The 17,467-nt window shown below is 40.9% G+C and overlaps 2 protein-coding genes across 3 annotated transcripts in view; one reads left to right on the forward strand and one right to left on the reverse strand.

Moving 5' to 3' along the window:
* LOC135431187 (uncharacterized) overlaps positions 1–10,027 on the forward strand; it is a 48,585-nt gene extending 38,558 nt beyond the window's left edge. The window contains exons 3-6 of one of the 2 annotated variants that reach the window (XM_064686156.1): positions 3,506–3,589; positions 3,673–3,877; positions 5,909–7,068; positions 8,308–10,027. In XM_064686156.1, the coding sequence (XP_064542226.1) occupies positions 3,506–3,589; positions 3,673–3,877; positions 5,909–7,068; positions 8,308–9,669 (2,811 nt within the window). In that variant the 3' untranslated portion in view covers positions 9,670–10,027. The remainder of the gene's footprint in view (positions 1–3,505; positions 3,590–3,672; positions 3,878–5,908; positions 7,069–8,307) is intronic. The other variant, XM_064686157.1, reaches the window with a different exon arrangement.
* Positions 10,028–15,997: 5,970 nt separating this feature from the next.
* ImpE2 (Ecdysone-inducible gene E2) lies at positions 15,998–17,467 on the reverse strand. Its single transcript, XM_064686192.1, has one exon. The coding sequence runs from the start codon at positions 17,465–17,467 to the stop codon at positions 15,998–16,000; it is 1,470 nt and encodes a 489-aa protein (XP_064542262.1).

The raw sequence follows: 17,467 nt of genomic DNA on the forward strand, positions 1-17,467 counted from the left end.
AAAAAGGTGGAAAAAAAACAGTGACAGAGGGGGAGAGCGGGAGAGAGGGTGAGCAGGGAAATCGAGGGAAGCGCAGTGAAAGCAGCACAAAAGGCAATCAAACTTGCGGCCTATGAATGTGAAGTCCTTCAACATCCTGCATGCGCTGCATTTTATTTGCATGCGCCATTTTGGCCACATGCAAAGCAAATTCCATTGAATCTCCATCTCTCTCTCTCTCTCGCTCTGCCTGTCTATCTGTCTCTTTCGAGCACAGCAATTAATGCGCTATTGATGATGTTTGATTAGAAAAGTCTTTTAAATGCGAACATTGAACATTTATCTCGGACAGCAGCAGCAGCTGCAGGCGATTGTGTTATTCAAATTAAATGCATACATGCGCTAATGAATCAATTATCCTTATTACTTGGCCATGTGCAAACACACACTCGCACACACACACACGTGCTCACAATGTTAAATATGCATATGCATCCCACACACATGCGGGCGGGTTGCGCCCTTCAATGCGCCACAACGTTTGGTTTAATTAAAACCGAACGGATTCGATACGATTCGTTGGCCAAGTCCGCAGCACGTTTTAAATTTAGCGCTGAGCCAAAAGAATTTTACAATCCTGGTCAGCCCGAGCAGAAGGGGGGTGGAGAGGGAGGGGGGCACTTCATTAAAGGATGTAAAGTTGAAAAATTTATTTGCCCCATGCGCCAAACGTGTCGCTCAATGTTATTGAGCCTGAATGTCGATTGATGGCAACTGCCCGGTTCGATGCGGCAATGCTGTAAATTTTGCAACGCCAGTGAACTGCACTTTGAAGGCTCGCCCAAAGATTTGCGCCCATAAATTGAGTATACAGTGTACATATGTACGCTTGGGGAATACGTGTGTACTCTGCTGATAGGTAGACGTGCAATAGCTGGATTGAGAGCCAAACTTAAGTGAAACTGTTCATTTAAGTCGCTTTAACTTAAGGCGCCTGTGCATAACATATTGTTAATAACATTCTCAATGCGCTGTAAAAATATTTGTTATCCTTTCTAAGTTAAGCTTACAGTAGTTTTTCACATCTTGCTACGTTTTGTAACAAAATTCAAGTTAAAACAGTCATTTTAAAGCTAGAGAATTTTAATAAAAGCGATTTCAGGTAACATTTTGTTAATAACATTAACATTGCGCTGTTAAAACAGTTGTAATGCTGGTAATGTTAAAGTAACATCTGCTACTCACATATAATGTCTGAGTTTCGTTATTTTAAAGCAAGAGAATTGCGATAAAAGCGATTTCAAATAACATTTCGTAAATAACATTCGCTATGCGCTGTTAAAATAGGTTTAATGCTGCTAATATTAAAGTAACAACAGGTTCTTACGTGCGTTAGCTTTTCCTTAAGGCAACTTTACATAACATTTGTATAAATAGCCTTAATGCTGGCAACGCTAAGATAACAGCGGCTTCCAAAGACGGCGAAGTTGAAAACAGAGCCGTCCTTGTAATCTGTGAATTTATTTACTTTAAAGCAACAGGGTTCTATTATTCAAAAGTGGTGTACATAACATGTTTTAAATAACATTAACAAGGTGTTGATAAAACTAAAAAACAGCTCTTCTGTCATAGATGCTGACAGGGACTTGCAATAGCAAAATGCTATATTAATGTTAAGCTGACTAATGTTAATGTTAAAGTAACAGCTACTTTTCAGTCAAAAAGCAGTGCAAGTATTCTAAAAGCGAGCTGTTATATTTTCAGTCACTGCATTATGAGAGTTTTTTTTAGTCATGATGTTTAACATACAAAATCTTCTTACAGCGCGCTATTAATATTTATGTTATGCTGTTAATAATTATGTTATTTAGATAACAGCAATGAATAGCTCTATAAATAAATGTTTCCTTTGCCGCCTAAAATGTATGTTAACATTTAAGCGCTTAATGCATAGGACATTTCTTTACGCGTATAGCTTATTATTGAATATTGTTTTGAATATATCTTTCGCAGCTTATTGGACCATGAATAAATTATTGTCGCATTAATAATATATAACGGATCGCAAATAAAATTCACAATCAATAAAATGCAATCAAACAATTCGCTTGGTTATTCAATTAAATTTTATTTCAATTGTTAAAATCTCAATCTACCCCCGGCAATCCATAAAATATCTGCTCTATCGTGTGCTGTCAATCAGCTTTCAATTATTGCAGCTAATTTGGCTGCCCTTTAAGCTCACGCTATATATATATGTATATATATAATGTCATTTGCCATACACTCCAAATTGATATATATATATATGGCATGGCATCCCTATTGCTGCAAATGACTCGATGCCGTTCTGGAGTTTATTTCGTTGCCATCGCATGCACTTTTTTGTACCATTTTTTGTGCGATGTTACAGAAATCGCTGCGAGCAGCAAGCGCAAAAAACACAATAAAAATGCCAGGATAAACGACAAAAAAAAAAAACAAGATGGGGCTGAAAAATGGAGTAAAAATGAGGCGCATAAAATGCAAGCGGCGGCATTTTGCAGCTTTGCGCTGCTATGCGGCGTGAAAATGCATGGGAAAACCGAACCGAAACCGAACACACAAGAGAAACAAAAAGAAAGAAACACGAAATAGCAGTGTGACGTAGCGTGTAAGTGTTGGTAAACGCGGTGCGAAATGGCTCGATGCTCTTTGTCTTTGCGCCATTTTTGTTGTTGCTGTTGTTGTAAATTTACGAATGTTATGTAGGTCAGCCAAGCAGCGGACTGATGCCGTTGCTGTAATACCCTGTTAAGTATTGCATAACGCCTAAATATGAGCAGTGGCTAGAGGGAGAATGTGAGCCACTTGTAAATATAATAAGTAAGATGTGTCTTCAAACAAGACTGCAAATATTTGCCGCACTCAAAATTACTTTGTGAGGTTATGTAGCAAATGCGTGGTATATCGTTGTTCAACACTGTCGCTAATGTCATTTGACTGGCAATTGTGGTTGCTGTTAGCTGCAGTTGCTGTTGTTTAACAAGTTCGAGTGCAGCGCATTTGTAAAATTTAAGAACCATCTAAACTTTGGCGTGTGTGCGCCACAAATACAAAGGGAGAAACAGAGAGCGAGAAGGGGAGTTGAAGAGGAAGAGAGAGAGAGAGCGAGAGGAAGAGAATAAAAGAACTTTTTGAAGCTGTCGCTGACACCAAAACACAAAAACAACAGCAAAAAGTTTGTTTAACAATGTGCAAAGAAGCTGAGAACTGGTTAGGAACGGAAAATGGCCGGGAACACGTTTAGGCATGGGCGAGGGGTAACTGCAGGATGTAGAGTATGTTGGGTGTAGAGTATGTAGGGTGGCAAACATATTTGACATTTGCATACGAAAAGTGTCAAAAGGGGAACACACACACACATACACACACACGCACACACATGAGGCCGCAACTTCCGTTACGCTCTTATCTTAGTTTATTGTCTGCTACGCTGTTTCACTCACACATTCTCCATCTCTCTCTCCCTCTCTCTGTCTTTCAGGAGCGCTACAAGGCCGACATTAGTCTTGCCATACAATTGCTGCAATGCAAACCGGACAGCTTTGTGCCCCAGAAGGTGTCCTCGGTGAGTATTGTTCCCAGCTCCAGTTGCGATTTTAACCCAAAGTTTTGAGCATATTTTTCTTTTGAAACTTGAATATCTTTTAGCTGCCAATTGACATACAGTCCAAGGTGTCCGCCTATATGCGTCTGGAGACCAATTCGCATTCGGATTCCGAGTGTAGCAATAGTGGTGTGGGCGTGGCAACGACAACTTCCTATAAAGTGCTTCCGGTCTCGGACTCACCACCGCCAGCGCCATGCCCCTTTCCGCCCACCGCAATGGTGTACTCAATGCGGGGCCTCGGTAAGTGTTAGTAGACCATTTTGATTTTATTATTTCTTAAACTCTTCATTTAACTTTATTTATCTATTTATATATATATTTATTTTCTGCTTAGTAAATTGAATTTGATTTCTCTCCATTTATTTCCGTCGCAACCTTTTCTTTTTGGACCGCAAAGTTGGATGAAATTTTTAAATTTGTTTACTCAATCATCATTTAAAACATTTTACACATACCCAACGTACACACATTACATTTGTTTATTATTTTTATTAATTTGCTCATACCCTTTACTTACTGAAAACTTATAAAAAGGTTGGTTTTGTTCAAATCTTGATAACTATCAACAGCAAAGCCGATCTAGCTATAGTCGTCTGTCTGTATGTCTGAACAAGTCGTTTTCAGAGAATTTAAATTTGAAACCTTAGTCCTCGAAGTTTGACTTCCTTTCAAATTATCAATAACTTGCTCCGTTGCCATAATATCGATAAAAATGGATTTCAGCCTTCTGTCTCATTGGCGTAACTCGTTTATCAGCTGTAGTTCTAAGAGCAAGAGGCCTCAAACTTGGTATGTAGGTTCTCATATAGTACAAACTTATCAAGAATATTTAATTTTTTGAATTTCTACCCAAGTCCGGCCATAATTAAAGAAAAACAAAAGTATTTTTTGTGGTATAGTCTTGGGCTTTGGTATAAACATATATTTGGGTGCCACATGTGTGTGTGTGTTTTCGTATGTGTATTGATACATACCATATATATCACATATATATATATTCACAGAGGAAATGTTTATGCCTGTAGCTCGATGCTGGGTACAGGGTATCTCCTAGTCGGGCTCGCTCGACTGGCGCACTTTCATATGTTTTTATACATTTTTGCTTGTAAATACTTGATTGCGTTTAGTGTAAATTGTTCAATATAATTGTTTATTATTTCATTTATGTTTATTGACATAGTTTTAATTACAGCTCAAATTTATTGTAAATAATTTGCGCAATTTGTGCGTTCGGTTTGATTTGCATTCGATGAGTGTTTATAAAATGTGTGTATCAATGTTCATAATTCATATTTATTCTATAGTTTTGGCAATAATGTTGGCTATGAATTTGGGCTAAAAGTAATTGAAATGCTCAAGAATTGATTGCATTTTTGGGGCTAAATATGCAACTAATAAAATAAATAGCCAGCGGGAATAAAAAATCGTTTGCAATTTAAATCACTAAACAAAAGGATATAGATGAAATGTTTGTTAAATTTTTTACTATTTATAAAATGGGAATATTTAAAATACTATAATATTAAAAAAAAAGAAAAGCAATATGATTATCTATATGAATATGTATAAGCTATTCCTATGAATGGGACAGAAGTTAGACAAATATTAATAGAATCAGAAATAGGAATTGCAATATAAATATGAAAAGGCATTGGAAGAAGGCTGGGAATGAAAATATTAGTAACAATAAGAATAGGATCTGGGATAGGAATAGAAATATAAATAGGCTTAAGCGAAGACATATAAATAGGAATAAAAAAGACATGGAAATAGGGAATGGATTTAAAAGGCGATGAAGAAAGGAATGGAAATTTGGATAGGAAGAGGGAAAAGAATGATAGTTGGAATATAAATGGGAACAGAATAGGACTAGGAATTGGAATAAGCATAGATATAGGAGCAGGAATCGGAATTGGAAAAGTAATAGGAATAGTAATAGGAATAGGAATAGGAATATGAATATGAATAGGAATAGGAATAGGAATAGGAAAAAGAATGGGAATGGGAATAAGACTAGGAATAGAAAAATAAATATGAATAGGGAATGGATGGAATTAATGATGGGAAGAGTAATATAAATAGCAAAAGCAATGAGCATTTAGAAAAGCGAATAGAAAGAATTAGTGAGGAGAGTTTGAGGATGCGTGGGATGCAAGGCCCTTTAGTTTCCAAATTCATAAAGTCAAAATATTGCCAAAATCTCATCACTTAACCGAAACACATATTTGGCCAAGAACGTGCATTCATTTGATTGTTTTCCTTCTGGTCCATAAACAGACGCCGCCAATGGCAACTCAGCGAATGCACAAACAGCGCCAGCGAACAACAACAACAACAACAACAACAACAATAACAACAGCAGAGGTAGTAGCTCAAAGGATACAATTAACAATAACAACATTAGCAACAACAACAACAAGCACAGCTCCAGCCAAACGCTCAACGGTCAACCCAAGACTAACAACAACAACAACAACAATGCAGATCCAGACATGATTTCACCCACAGTTATGGCTAAGTTTCTAGAGGATGAACTGAAATTGAACGACGTGAAGCACTGCGATACGTGCCAGTGCAGCAAACAGGATCTGACCGTGCTGGCGGACATCGCACGTTCCTATTCGGTGGCCACACAGACGCCCCACTCGCTGGCAACCGCCGGCGCCAGCACGCTGAACGAGCCGCTGGCCCAGCTCTGCCTGCGCTGCCACAGCAATCTGAACTCGCCGTCGCGCACCAACAGTCCCTATCTGATGAAGCTGGTCAAGTCGAGTGATTCGGTCATTTCGGAGACGAAGAGCTCCGTTTCGGATCTGAATGACATGGACAAGCTGTTCACGCTGCCCAAAAAGGACGATCTGATGGTTAATCCCATTCTGGGGCATCACAGGCTGTGCGAGCGCACGGCTCTGCCGGCCAACGGCAACACGCTCATGTATCCGACCACACATCTGGGCACCTATGCGGGCGCCGAGAAGTATCTGCTGGAGACGAGCAATCTGGGACAGCTGCGTCAGGGCACGGCTGCGTATCAGCGGCGATTCTTGGACGGCGGCGGCACAGCGCTGCAGCTGCTCAACAAATACGAGGCAACAGCGACGACGACTGCTGCTACTGCAGCATCAGCCGAGGAGCTGGAGGATGAGGTCAGTAAGCCGCTGTTGGCGGGCATATCACAGCCCAATCTGCTGGAGACGGAGCAGCCGCCAGTTCTGCAGCTCACTAAGCCGGAGGATGTCTGTGAGCCGCAGCCCGTCAAGCCAATAGCTGTAGTCGGAGCCGGAGCTGGAGTTGGAGCCGCAGCTGCTTCTGCCAGCTGCCCTCTGAAGTCGAATAACTCGGGCAGCGTTCAGAGCCTGTGGAGCAACAAGACGAGCAGCTGCGAGGGCGCCAAAATGTTTGAGACCTTCAATAGAAATCTCATCAAGACTATCAAGGTGGGCTAGACGGGTGCTGTTGTACATATATCTATAAAGTGAAGACTCTATTGGGCGGACAATGGCCGTCGATTAATATCCGCTTAATAGAAGGGGAAGGGTTATGGCCAGATTCATAATGGTTTTAGTGGAAAGGTCCGCCCAATAGCAGTCTCTCTCTAATAGGAGCGTCCTTTAGGAGAGTTTTCACTGTATATATAAGGCTGTTTGTCCTGCCTAATTGACTGACATTTTTGTTGGATATGGACGTCAAAGACTTTCTGACTTAATGTTCGCCTTCAAACTTACTTTCCAAGATTTAAGTCAAAATTTAGTTGAGGCGTGTTTCATACTTTCCGCAAAATCCACTCCTCGCTGGAAAATGTAGGTCGAAAGTTATCTGGGTGAAATTTTTAAGATTCGTGTGTTTAGCTTCAAACTTATTTTCATTTCAAAGCTATGTTATGTAGACTTCATAAAGTTTTCTTATATAGACTTCAGGTGTTTCATCGATTTTGGATTTTCCACCCATAACTGTGAAAAATTGGCGGAAAACGTCAACTTTCTTCTTTACCCAACCAATCGGTTTCCGATTCATCTCCAATGAGTTTTGTACAAATTTATTGGAAACGTGTTTCACACTTTTCGCAAATTTCACGCCTTTTGGATAGGACATTTTCGGCTTCAATCTTTATATTGTGGGCGGAAAACGTTCTTTCCAACTTCTGGATATTATATCTTCAACTTAAATCTATAACTCAGGACGTGGAGCTTAAGATAGTACGAGTTGATCTTAATTTCTAACGGGCGGAAAATGGGTGGAAAGTCGCTGTCGAAGATTAGAAGGAGACTTGGAATGGCCATGGCCGGGAAACACCAGTTAGTCTAAAATATAACTTAAGACGTGGAGTTTAAGATAGTACGGATAGATTTTAATTTGTCACGGACTGGAAATGGATGGAAAAGCGATAAAAAGGAAAGCCTGGAAATACAAGGAAGAGAACGGATAGATTTAAAATTTCACGGGCGGGAAATGGATGGAAAATTGACTAAGCAAAGCCGGGAAAATATAACTTAAGACATGAAGTTTAAGATAGCACGGATAGATTTAAATTTTCACGGAAGGGAAATGGATGGAAAATTGACTGGGCAAGGCCGGAAAATAACAGATAGTACATCATATCATATCATCATCATGATCATCATCATCTTAAATATTTCCAAACATATTCATGAACATACTATTCCCATTTTATTTAGGCGGAAAATCCCAAATATCGCGGTCCACGTCTGTGTGCCATGCGCATACAGCAGAATGGCCAGAGCAACATATTGCTGGACAATCTGGAGTCGATCGAGACGCATGTGCCGGTCATCTACAAGCGGCGCGAACGACTCCTTGACGAGGAGCTGAACGACGGCAAGGACATTATCACGTCCAAGGAGAGCAATGCGACGGCTGCGGTCGAAGTGTGGCAGGCCTCGGCTATGCCGCACGAGAATGTGGCACTGCAGCCGGTGCTGGAGCCGCAGGTGGAGCTAAAAGAGACTGAAAAGAGCGTCCAGTTGGACAGCAGCAATATGGCCACGGCGGTTCCGTCGGTGGCGGCGGGAACGGTGGCGGGAACAACGGAAGGAGTCGCTGCATCAGGTGTTCCAACTGGCGCAGGTGTAATAACTGCGGCGGCTGCTGTTGCCGCCGCCTGCTCACCCAAGCACTCGGCCAACTCGAGCTCGCTGAGCGATGCCATTGACTATCAGGAGAGCGTGCTGCTGCGTCGCCAGCAGCTGAATCGTGTCGCCGAGTGGGTTCAGCACAATACCCAGCAGCTGGAGCAGCGTGCGCTGCAGCAGCCGGCTCTGCCCACGGACTCCAATTCGGGCACGGAACGCCAATCATCCTACTCGACGCTGGATCGCATGGACTCCATATCGATAGAGAAGCTAAGCATGGACTCGGGCTATAAGACAACGCCACAGCAGCTGACCAATGGCTATGCGGATGCGGGCAAATCCACGGAGGATTCGCTCTCGCCGAAGACGGACATCACCAGCAATTCGCTGCCAGAGGCAGCCATGTCCAACAGCCAGCCGGGCGCCGTGTCTGCCGCTGTGGTGGTGACCAAAAAGGCAGAGCTCTGCACCACCTACTACAGACGCACCACGCGTTCCGGCCTGCCCGTGGCATATACCACGACCACGACGACCATGACGGCAGTTTCAGCAACAGCAGCTGATTCGCAGGGCTGCTCCTCGGCCGGGTCGCCGTCGCTGCTGTGTCCCGAACAGCCCACGTGTGATATACTCAACTATAAATACTATCCCAATGATACGGACAAGACGCGCTCCGTGCAGGCCGAGCTGCACACGACCACACAGCACGTGGACATCGCCCAGATGGAGTACAATGTGAAGCAGTTTCTGCTCAAGCAGAACGAATGGTCCATGCGCGCCGAGGCAGCTGCGCCAGGTGCGGCCGGCTCGACTGCGCCACGTCTGCTGCGGCACACGCGTCTCCTGGGACCCGGCGTCGGTGAGCGGGTGCGCATGGCCACGCCTGGTGGCGCCGTGGCAGCCACGCCCAGTGTCCTGGCGCCGCACAGAACTGAAACGAATTTATAAGCGTAGGGAGCAGGCGGCACGGGAGCGAAGCATCAACCAAACTGTATTCTAGTTTAGCGCCAGATACTAACCAGGAGCAATGCTTATAAGAATGTTTAAGTTAATAAGTACCATATGCTAGTAAATGTACGATATATATATATACATAACATATATATATATATATATATATACCTATGTGTTATACTTTAAACTACGTCTAAGCTGAGCGGCTTCAGAGTTGCGCTTATAATGCAGCTATATGGGCATCATGGCGTTGGAATATTACAAACACACCTAAGTTCATACACTCAGAGAAAAACATCTAGTATTCAATACTGAAATCAAGAATAAACGTTGGCAAATATTTTGTTTCTTTAAATTTTGAAATTCCCAAACTCAAATCTTAATGAAAGAAGCTTTGCGCTTGCATTGTCATCGTTTTCCGCTTTTTTAAAGTATGTAAATTCTTCTAGTAAGCAAATTTAAAAAATTGGTACTTTAATTTTTTTATTTGTCTGGTTTTTCTTTTGTATATTCTAATATTTCCAAACATAAGACGCAAAACCTAAACTAAAAAGCTGTGTGCATTTTAAGGATGTAAATTCTTGTAACAGGTAAATTTTATACTTAAATCAAGCATAGTAATGCCCTTGTCTAGGGTATTCTAATTGTGTCACAAAATATGTAATGCATATCCTGAGTCCGTAGCCAAGCTTGTTTGTCTGTTTCTCTGCAAACTATTTCCTCAGTTTTTAAGCTATTAAAGATCCGTTTTCTGTTTCTTTAATCGCCCCGATCGGGCCACTATATAGAATAGCATATAAATAATCGATCGAAACTAAGTTTTTGCATTAAACATGAGATTTTCTCTTGTCAAACTTGACATTTCGACAAAACAATACATACGGTTTTGGGACTACTTTATCATATAGCTCTTGTAGGAAGAATCGGACGAAAACTTGATTTTCGTATGGAAAACCAGTCTGTTTTTCATAATATGTTGACCAAACTCAGCAATTACGAGCTTCACTCTTCTACGAACATATCTGAGAACAAATCGACAAATGACTATATAATATAGCTCGTATAGGAACAATCGGATAGACATAGAGCCTTCACATATAAGCGCTTCCAAGCCACATAGTCTACTATAGTATATGGACGTCCTCCTTTGCTTTTATTTTAATTTTTTTAATATTTACATTGTAGATTATTTGTGCTTTAAGATTTGTACTTCAACATAGCAGCTTTTTCTCTGAGTGTAGCATTTCACACAACCTTCTCGAGTCTTCCTTCTGCTGTATAAACTGTACAAACTAAACTTTAGAGCTTGCTTTCTACATTTAACATTTAACAACAATTTCACGCTTAAGCCCCAAATGTTTGTCTTCCTTTCTCGACTTTCTCTCATCTCTCACGCCCAACGCCACGCTGTTCCGACCTATATATAAATATATATATATATATATAAATTTAAAAGCATATGATTATTCCATATGATATTCAATTTTTCGCATTACCTTTTGGTGTCTGCATGTTAATCAATCCATTTAATATACAACTCTATATATATACATATATCTGCCTAGGCTATAACGATATAATGCTAAATCGATTGATATGTATTTGATAAGCGCCATTATATTTTCTAGATTCCAATTGTGCAATATTTGTTATTAGCGAGAAACCAAGAAAATCCAAGAAAAACCAAGAAAAAAAGAATGAATTTTTATTTTTATAAAATGCGACCAAAGAAAACCGAGGCATACGAAAAACCTATTCGAGAGTTCTATATTAAGTTCGCAATATTTGAAATCGAAAATCCGCCAAGAACCTGCCTAATGTTTAAGCTTCTACGATATAGCAGCCGCTCTATAATTAACCTATATACAAGTGTACTGTACCTTCTTAGTAAAAATTTGCAGCAACTGTACTCATTCCTGCCCATTAGATGACCTTCATAACACACAGCCTATATACTCTCGATCTACACACGATCTATATATATATATATAGAGGAAAAACTGAATGTAATCTTGAGCTAACTATCATTGCAATATATATATATATATAAACGTATCTGAACAGACATATGAAACACACACACACACAAACATATATTTACACATATATACCGCATCGAAAGCATATTCATACACACACACACACACACACGTACACACTCGTATATCCGACCCACAACAAACTACTTTGAATGGCTTCAAATTATCTACCGAAACATTTTCTATATACACGCATAATCCCTCCCATATTTAAAAATCAAAATTAAATGCCTATTTACTCGTCTATTTACAAGCATAATACATACATACATAACATACAAATACATGCATATAACTCCATATATATCTACATATATATTATATATATATATATGACTAACATGTATACACTGAGCGAAATGCTATATGAAAAATGCTTTAATACTGTTATGTTTGGCCTATTTCTAAACGTTTAATTAGACACAATTCTCTCATATAAAACAAACAAAAACCTATTACTACTAAATAAACATCTTCGAACTGGCTAGCTGAACAAATTATGCCACATAGTTTTGTTCAGTGTAACCTAACTTTATGCTATATTTAACTCTAAACCGATGCAGCTCAGTTCTTCAATCAAAAACCAAACAAAGACTTGCAACATGTTCTTCGAAAAAGGAATTAAGCAAACAAAACACAATCAAAACAAACATATTCAGAACCCACGAACAAATCATGAACTACTCGAAAAAAAACACACAACTAACACACAAACTACTCAATTCTACTCTTTGCTATCCTCGACTTGTACTCATTCAATTCGCTGCTCAAAACAAAGGAAAAAAGAAGAAATCTAATAAAACCCAGTCGCATATTTCGTAGTTCCACATTAAAAAAGAAAAAGGCACAACTCGGCGTGCTTTTTGTTAGCACTAGAACACTGCCTCGCCCCCGTCTCACACCCCCCCCCCCCCACCCCCTCCATTTCCCCTGCTCCCTGGCATCTGCCTGTCTACAGTCACCTCATTAAGCTACGCATTTAAATTTAAGTAGAATTATTTCAACAAATTTTCGAGCTCAAAGAACTTTATAAAGGCAGCCTACGTGTAAAATTACGATTATTAGCAACAGCAAAAAAAAAACCAAATATATATATTTAAAATGAAATGGAATTTCAACAAAAGCAAAAGCAAAAGAAATACAATTTAGCATAAATATTTGGACATAAGTTTTTCCTCTCCCCGCAAATAACCAAACTGAAATACTTAGTTTTAAGCGGTTTTTTGCTGATTTTTATTAGACAACTCCCCCCCTTCCCCCCTCGGACCCCTTTAGCCTTATATATGAGTGTACATTTTTGCGCCTAGTTTGATATAACAATTTTTGAGCTATCGAACCACCTTAATGTGTAACAACAACTAAACAAACCGAAACAAATTAAATAAATATGAGATAATTTTTGAAAAAAAATAAACAATTTTTTTCTTTAATGTTTACAGAAAGTAATTTATTTAGGGTTAAATGAAAGATACATAATATATAAATATTTGATCAGCATTATATACAAAATATATACTTAAATATTTAATTATTTATTGCTTTATTTGTGTTTCACATAACATTTATTTTACGAGCCCGTTTGCCTGCATCCTTCACAGGTCGAAAATTGGGAGACCTTTGTAATTAATTTCGCCGAACTCATTAAGATCTCATTAGAGCGCTTGTAAGAAACACAGCTGCTTTGGCATAGGTACCAATTGTTTATGTGTTCTCGGCATTTTCTGAGAAATTTTCCAAATTCTTGCAAAATTTTCAGAATCTATGTGTAGACTTGAGCTAAGATTGCTATTGTCTAAGCATCTTATTTTTAAGATAAGTTGAAAAAACCATCATCAGAATTGAAAAATATATATGTATATATATATACAGAGAAAATTCGCTTGGGCGGACAGCGACTGTTGTCCGTTCGAGAAAGATATTTGACCCAGTTATGGGGACGGGAAATTTTGACCTATGTCTATACAGGATATATGATATTTGATTTCACATGGATTTTTACAAAAAATAATGTTGTCAGATTTAGATGCCAAATTGATATAGAGGCCAAAATATGAACAAAGGGCCAAACCTCGTAAAAATCTGATGAGATTTGCCCGAGTTGTGGGGGTGGGAAATTTCGACTGATTTTTGGCTGAGTTATGGGAAGGGGAAATTTAGACCCAAGTCTTTTTTCGATTTTAGGGTGCCATATTTTGACATGAATTTCGACTAAAAAATATGTTGCCAGATTTTAATGCCAAATTAAACTACGGGGAAAACCATGAAGAAATATCCAAGTTTCGTGAAAATCGGAATAGTTTTGGCCGAGTTATAAGAGGGGGAAATTTAGACCCATGTCTATATTCGATTTTAGGGTGACATATTTTGACATGAATTTCGACTAAAAAATATGTTGCCAGATTTAAATGCCAAATTAAACTAGAGACAAAACCATGAAGAAAAATGCAATTTTCGTGAAAATCGGTTGAGTTTTAGCCGAGTTATAAGAAGGGGAAATTTAGACCCATGTCTATATTCGATTTTAGGGTGACATATTTTGACATGAAATTCGACTAAAAAATATGTTGCCAGATTTTAATGCCAAATTAAACTACGGGGAAAACCATGCAGAAAAATCCAAAGTTCGTGATAATCTGATGAGTTTTGTCCGAGCTATAAGAGGGGGAAATTTAGACCCATGGGTATATTCGATTTTAGGGTGACATATTTTGACATGAATTCCGACTAAAAAATATGTTGCCAGATTTAAATGCCAAATTAAACTACGGGGAAAACCATGGAGAAATATCCAAATTTCATGAAAATCGGTTGAGTTTTGGCCGAGTTATAAGAGGGGGAAATTTAGACCCATGTCTATATTCGATTTTAGGGTGACATATTTTGACATGAATTTCGACTAAAAAATATGTTGCCAGATTTTAATGCCAAATTAAACTACGGGGAAAACCATGCAGAAAAATCCAAAGTTCGTGATAATCTGATGAGTTTTGTCCGAGTTATAAGAGGGGGAAATTTAGACCCATGTCTATATTCGATTTTAGGGTGACATATTTTGACATGAATTTCGACTAAAAAATATGTTGCCTGATTTAAATGCCAAATTAAACTAGAGACAAAACCATGAAGAAAAATGCAATTTTCGTGAAAATCGGTTAAGTTTTAGCCGAGTTATAAGAGGGGGAAATTTAGACCCATGTCTATATTCGATTTTAGGGTGACATATTTTGACATGAATTTCGACTAAAAAATATGTTGCCAGATTTAAATGCCAAATTAAACTACGGGGAAAACCATGGAGAAATATCCAAATTTCATGAAAATCGGTTGAGTTTTGGCCGAGTTATAAGAGGGGGAAATTTAGACCCATGTCTATATTCGATTTTAGGGTGACATATTTTGACATGAATTTCGACTAAAAAATATGTTGCCAGATTTAAATGCCAAATTAAACTAGAGACAAAACCATGAAGAAAAATGCAATTTTCGTGAAAATCGGTTGAGTTTTAGCCGAGTTATAAGAAGGGGAAATTTAGACCCATGTCTATATTCGATTTTAGGGTGACATATTTTGACATGAATTTCGACTAAAAAATATGTTGCCAGATTTAAATGCCAAATTAAACTAGAGACAAAACCATGAAGAAAAATGCAATTTTCGTGAAAATCGGTTGAGTTTTAGCCGAGTTATAAGAAGGGGAAATTTAGACCCATGTCTATATTCGATTTTAGGGTGACATATTTTGACATGAATTTCGACTAAAAAATATGTTGCCAGATTTAAATGCCAAATTAAACAAGAGGCAAAACCATGAAGAAACACCCAAATCTCGGGAAAATCGGATGAGATTTAACCGAGTTATGGGGTTGGGAAATATCGACCTATGTCTATATAGGATATTTGAGGGTACAATTTACACATGCATTTTGTCCAAGAAGAATGTTGAAAACCCTAGAAAAAAGGGGGAAAGGAATAAATAAGAAAAAAACGCAAATTTATGATATTTATTTAATATATTTTGTGTTTTGTTTTTATTTAAAAATAAATTCCTGCGAAAATGAAATAAATAATTTGTTGCATGCACTTAAACAACTATGGAAAGTATTTCGCTTGCTTTTCTCTCATTCTCTTCCGAACTTTCTCCTTCTTTCTCTTCTGCGGGTGTGTGTGTGTGTCGAAAAATGGCGATAAAATGGCTTCAGTCAATGCGACTTCTCTGCGTCTGCCTTTTGGGCAGATGGAGATGCAAAATTGTGTGTGTGAGTGTGTGAATGTGTGTGTGGATTTAGAGAGCAACTGCATCAGCGGGCTGCTGCTCGGGCTGCTGCTCGGGCTGCTGCTCGGGCTGCTGTTCAACCGAATTGTTGCTGGTGGCTGCCACATCGGCGGAGGCATCATCGTTGACCACAATCACCTCGTTGGCGGGCACCGCCTCCTCGAAGGAGTCGTCGATGGCCTCGCCGCTGTTGCGCACCTCGTTCTCCGATTCGGCTGGCTGCTCGTCCACATCGGCGGCCTGCTCCAGCTTATCATCGACGCCGGGCTGCTTGATGGGCGCCTCGGTGACAGCCGAAGCTGCAGCCGCCGGTGCATTCTGTGGCCGATTGCCGCCCAGGAAATTGATGATGCCCTGCAGCGGTCCGCCGCCCGGTTGTTGTCCCTGAGCTGGTGCCGCAGCAGCCGCTGTTGCATTGTTGTTACCTCCAAAAACATTGTTCACAAACGACTGAATCGGTCCGGGCGGACGTGCTGTGGTCGGCTGTGCGTTTTGCTGGCCCGTCAGGCCGGAGAGCGTGTTCTGGAACTGGGTGCCCAGATTGCTGGCGAACTGCTGTATGCCCTGGAATGCCTGCGTGGTGCTATTCACCACAGTCTGTGCCGCATTCTGCACCGCATTCTGAGCCGAGGTGATGGCAGCGCCGGGATTCAAGAAACCGGGCACAGTCGGCGCCGGCGTCGCTGTCTGATCCGCTTGGACCTGCTGCGATGACTGCTGCTGCTGTCCGTTGAACTGGTTGAGGAACTGGCCAATGGGTGAGTTTTGTATCAGCTGCTGCACAAAGTTCTGCTGCGTTGAGCTCTGCTGCGTGGGCGTCGCCTGCGTGGCCTGGCGCACATGCGGCTGCACTGCATCCTGCTCCGCCGCCTGCGGCTCGACGGGCACAGCGTCTGCCACGGTCGCGGCCAGCTCTGCGTTTGCCTCAACAACTGCCTCGGCGGGCAGGGACTTCAGAATGGGCTGTGCTGGCTCCGCCTCCGACTGCGACTGCGACTGCGACTCCTCGGCAATTTGGGGCAGCTCAGTCTTCAGGTCAGTCTTCAGCTCAGGTTCCGGCTTCAACTCCAGCTCCGGCTGCGGCTCCAGCTCCGGCTTCGAATCAAGCTCCGGCTTCGAATCAAGCTCCGGCTTGGACTCCAGCTTCGGCTGCGGCTCCAGCTCTGGCTTAGCTTCCTCAGCTTTGGCTAGTTCGGGCTGCAGCTGCTCGGGCAACTGGGTCTTGGTCTCCGCCTGCGTTTCTGTCTGCGTCTCCGGCACGATCTGCGCCTGAGTCTGCGTCTCCTTCTCCGCCTTGATGGGCTGCTCCTGCTCCGCCTTGATGGGCTGCTCCTGCTCCGCCTTGATCAGCGGCAGGGCCTGCGGCTCTGGCTCTTTGATGATGGCAACGGGTATATCGAGCGCCTCCTTGGACGGCTGCAGCACACGTCCCTGGCTGCCCAGAGCCAGGCAGAGTAGCACCAAAACAATTGGCTTCAT

The sequence above is a fragment of the Drosophila montana genome, unplaced genomic scaffold, assembly GCF_035044405.1.
Source record: "Drosophila montana isolate Dmon_TW-CO22-7 unplaced genomic scaffold, ASM3504440v1 contig_3175_1, whole genome shotgun sequence".
Taxonomy (NCBI): domain Eukaryota; kingdom Metazoa; phylum Arthropoda; class Insecta; order Diptera; family Drosophilidae; genus Drosophila; species Drosophila montana.

Coding starts and splice junctions, on each gene's coding strand:
- ImpE2 (XM_064686192.1), bottom strand. CDS start 17,467: ATGAAGCCAATTGTTTTGGTGCTACTCTGCCTGGCTCTGGGCAGCCAG.